Source organism: Lepidochelys olivacea, assembly GCF_965140295.1.
Source record: "Lepidochelys olivacea isolate rLepOli2 genome assembly, chromosome: 1".
Taxonomy (NCBI): domain Eukaryota; kingdom Metazoa; phylum Chordata; order Testudines; family Cheloniidae; genus Lepidochelys; species Lepidochelys olivacea.
In genome coordinates, this window is record NC_140411.1 from 4,694,405 (window position 1) to 4,697,829 (window position 3,425).

Here is a 3,425-nt window from a genome sequence, read left to right on the forward strand (position 1 = left end):
TCTAGTTGCCTTTGCCTGAACACCTCTAGTTTTGCAATATTCTGTGTGAGAAGGGTGCCCAGTACTACACAGAGGAGTCCATAGGAGGGAGAAACATTGACTGACAGACCTCATGGCAATGAATTTTCTGTATGATTCCATATCCCATTTCTTCTGGATCCGAATGTTTTGCTTAGTTTCTGTCCATGCTTTCACTGTGAGCAGAGTTTCACAGAGTTTCACAGAGCTCTGTACCTTCATGCCCAGATCCCTGTCCTGAGTGCATACATTTAAATTAGAACCTTCTAAGGTGTTTGAGGAGTTCAATATTTTCCCTCCAATGAGCATATAAGTTGCAGTTATTGACATGGAAATTCATCTGTCATTGTGACATCCATTCATCTGACTTGATTAGCTCCTTCTGTGGAGTTCTTCGGACTTGACTATGACCTAAATAATCTGGTGCCATCTGTAAATGTTGCCACCTCACTGCTCAGCCCCCTTTCTAGATTCATAATAACTATTTGTTATAACGTGTTTAAAGACCCTCACTGTGTTTCTTTTGATTCACAGGAACACTGAGCATTTCGGAGCCTGATCGACGCATCAACCACCTTATGGCAGCTTTCAACCTCTCCCCCTCTGCCCCTTCAACATTCATCCTTGCCGGCATCTCTGGCCTGGAAGCTGCTCACATGTGGATATCCATTCCTTTCTCTGTGTTCTACATTGTCTGCCTGTTGGGAAATTGCATGGTTCTGTTTGTTGTAGGCAAAGAGCAGACCCTGCACAAGCCGATGTACCTGCTGCTCTGCATGTTGGCGCTTACAGACATTGCCACGTCTACCTCAGTCGTGCCGAAAGCCCTGTGTATATTTTGGTCCAATTTGAGAGGCATTACTGTGGGTGGCTGCCTCACCCAGATGTTCTTCCTTCATGCAGTTTCTGTTATGCAGTCAGCCATCCTCGTGACAATGGCCTTCGATCGCTACATTGCCATATGTAAACCTCTGAGATACACCACCATCCTCACCAACGCACGGATAGCTAAGCTCGGGCTTTTGGGTTTGATAAGAACTGTTCTCTTCGTCCTGCCCCTGCCCCTGCTCCTGAGCAGGCAGCCGTTCTGTGCCAACCACATTATCCCCCATACCTACTGCGAGCACATGGCTGTGGCAAAGATGTCCTGTGGGGATATCACAGTCAACAGGACGTATGGCTTGGTGGTCACATTTATAGTCTTAGGGTTAGACCTGTGGCTCGTTGTCTTCTCATATAGTCTGATCACCAGAGCCATCCTCAGAATCTCCTCCAAGAAAGCTCATCGGAAAGCACTCAACACCTGCACAGCCCACATCTGTGTCATGCTGATGTCTTGTACTTTCTTCCTCTTCTCCACTGTAACACACCGCTTCGGTCAGGGCATTGCTCCCCACGTTCACATCATCTTAGCCAACCTCCACTTCCTTGTCCCCCCCATGCTCAACCCAATCATTTATGGGGTCAAAACCAAAGAGCTTCGTGACAAAGTGAGCAAATACACCTGCAGAAGATGATTGCTGGGGGCACTGACTTTAAACCTGTATGAAAAGATTGGGAAGAGATATCTCCTTGTTAATCAAGGTTGCTCTCTCCCAATTTGGCTGAGCTCAAAATTGTGCAATTTCATAGTCTGAGAAATTCCTCACATGTAATGTCTTATCACTCCATCACCAAGCACTGCTTACAACCTTCCATGACTGTCTCTTGGCGTTTCCATGACTTCCATACTAAGAGAATATACTGCAGCTTTCTGATTTAAGGTGTTCTTCTATTACACCCTGTGTGAACATGATTCTTGATCAGTTCGACCAACTAAAGCTGCACTTTCAGATAGCCAAAGAAAAGAAATAAACTACAGTGTTGAACTTATTTATCACACGTGCAATGATCCAGTGACTAAAATGTTCCTGAGTTTTCCATGCCCAATACTTTAGGAAGCCTGGAGGACAAACCAAATGTTTCTATTGGAAAGTACTAATAGAAGAAAGCTGCTGCAGGAAATGAGGATATCCTACAGAGCTTATTGTTGAGCGTTGTGAAACTGTGTTTTGGAGAACTGAACGTTGTTACCCTGAGGGGTGTGTACCCAAGAATGTGATCAAGCCAGTAGTAACCGTATGATGTGCACTCAGCCATTATGATTTACTAAAATAAACACCACATAGCTAAGGGTTAATTGGAAAGTAGGTTTTTAAATTCAAGGTCAAAATCTAGCTGTCAGTTTCTGCTCATCAGAATGGGAGGAGTGGGCAGACTAGTAAATGAGTGATAATGAAAGAAGATAAGTGGATTAAAACCTTGGATCTAGATGCCTCTGATATTTTTATTGAAAGTTTGGAAAAGTGATGATTGAGTAGGGGTCACTATGACCTATATGTTTTGTAGAAGTTATAAAAATTTGCAAATACAGTGTACTTTGGAGCAGTCCTCTAAAGACATCTTGAGAGTCATTTTTCCTGACACCCTTTCTCCACAGCAGGTGAGCAACCAGCCACTGTATTGGAATGAGGTGGACGAGGGGGATGAGGTGGACGAGGCTTTCTTCCTGCAACTCACGGAAGTTACTAGAATACAGGCCCTGGTTCTCGTGGGTGACTGCAATCACCCTGATATCTGCTGGGAGAGCAATACAGCGGTGCACAGACAATCCAGGAAGTTTTTGGAAAGGGTAGGGGACAATTTCCTGGTGCAGGTGCTGGAGGAACCAACTAGGGGCAGAGCTGTTCTTGACCTGCTGCTCACAAACCGGGAAGAATTAGTAGGGGAAGCTGAAGTGGATGGGAACCTGGGAGGCAGTGACCATGAGATGGTCGAGTTCAGGATCCTGACACAGGGAAGAAAGGAGAGCAGCAGAATACGGACGCTGGACTTTAGAAAAGCAGACTTTGACTCCCTCAGGGAACTGATGGGCAGGATCCCCTGGCAGAATAACATGAGGGGGAAAGGAGTCCAGGAGAGCTGGCTGTATTTTAAAGAATCCTTATTGAGGTTACAGGGACAAACCATCCCGATGTATAGAAAGAATAGTAAATATGGCAGACGACCAGCTTGGCTTAACAGTGAAATCCTTGCTGATCTTAACCACAAAAAAGAAGCTTACAAGAAGTGGAAGATTGGACAAATGACCAGGGAGGAGTATAAAAATATTGCTCGGGGATGCAGGAGTGTAATCAGGAAGGCCAAATCCCACCTGGAGTTGCAGATAGCAAGAGATGTTAAGAGTAACAAGAAGGGTTTCTTCAGGTATGTTAGCAACAAGAAGAAAGTCAAGGAAAGTGTGGGCCCCTTACTGAATGAGGGAGGCAACCTAGTGACAGAGGATGTGGAAAAAGCTAATGTACTCAGTGCTTTTTTTGCCTCTGTCTTCACGAACAAGGTCAGCTCCTAGACTACTGCACTGGGCA

General features: G+C 45.2%; 1 protein-coding gene across 1 annotated transcript; it reads left to right on the forward strand.

The window, feature by feature from the left end:
• Positions 1–560: 560 nt before the first annotated feature.
• On the forward strand, positions 561–1,535 carry LOC311515446 (olfactory receptor 52P1-like; the record flags this gene model as incomplete). Its single annotated transcript, XM_084618510.1, has 1 exon — positions 561–1,535. Exon 1 carries the CDS (start codon positions 597–599, stop codon positions 1,533–1,535), a length of 939 nt encoding a protein of 312 aa, XP_084474636.1. The 5' UTR covers positions 561–596.
• Between the last annotated feature and the right edge of the window lie 1,890 nt (positions 1,536–3,425).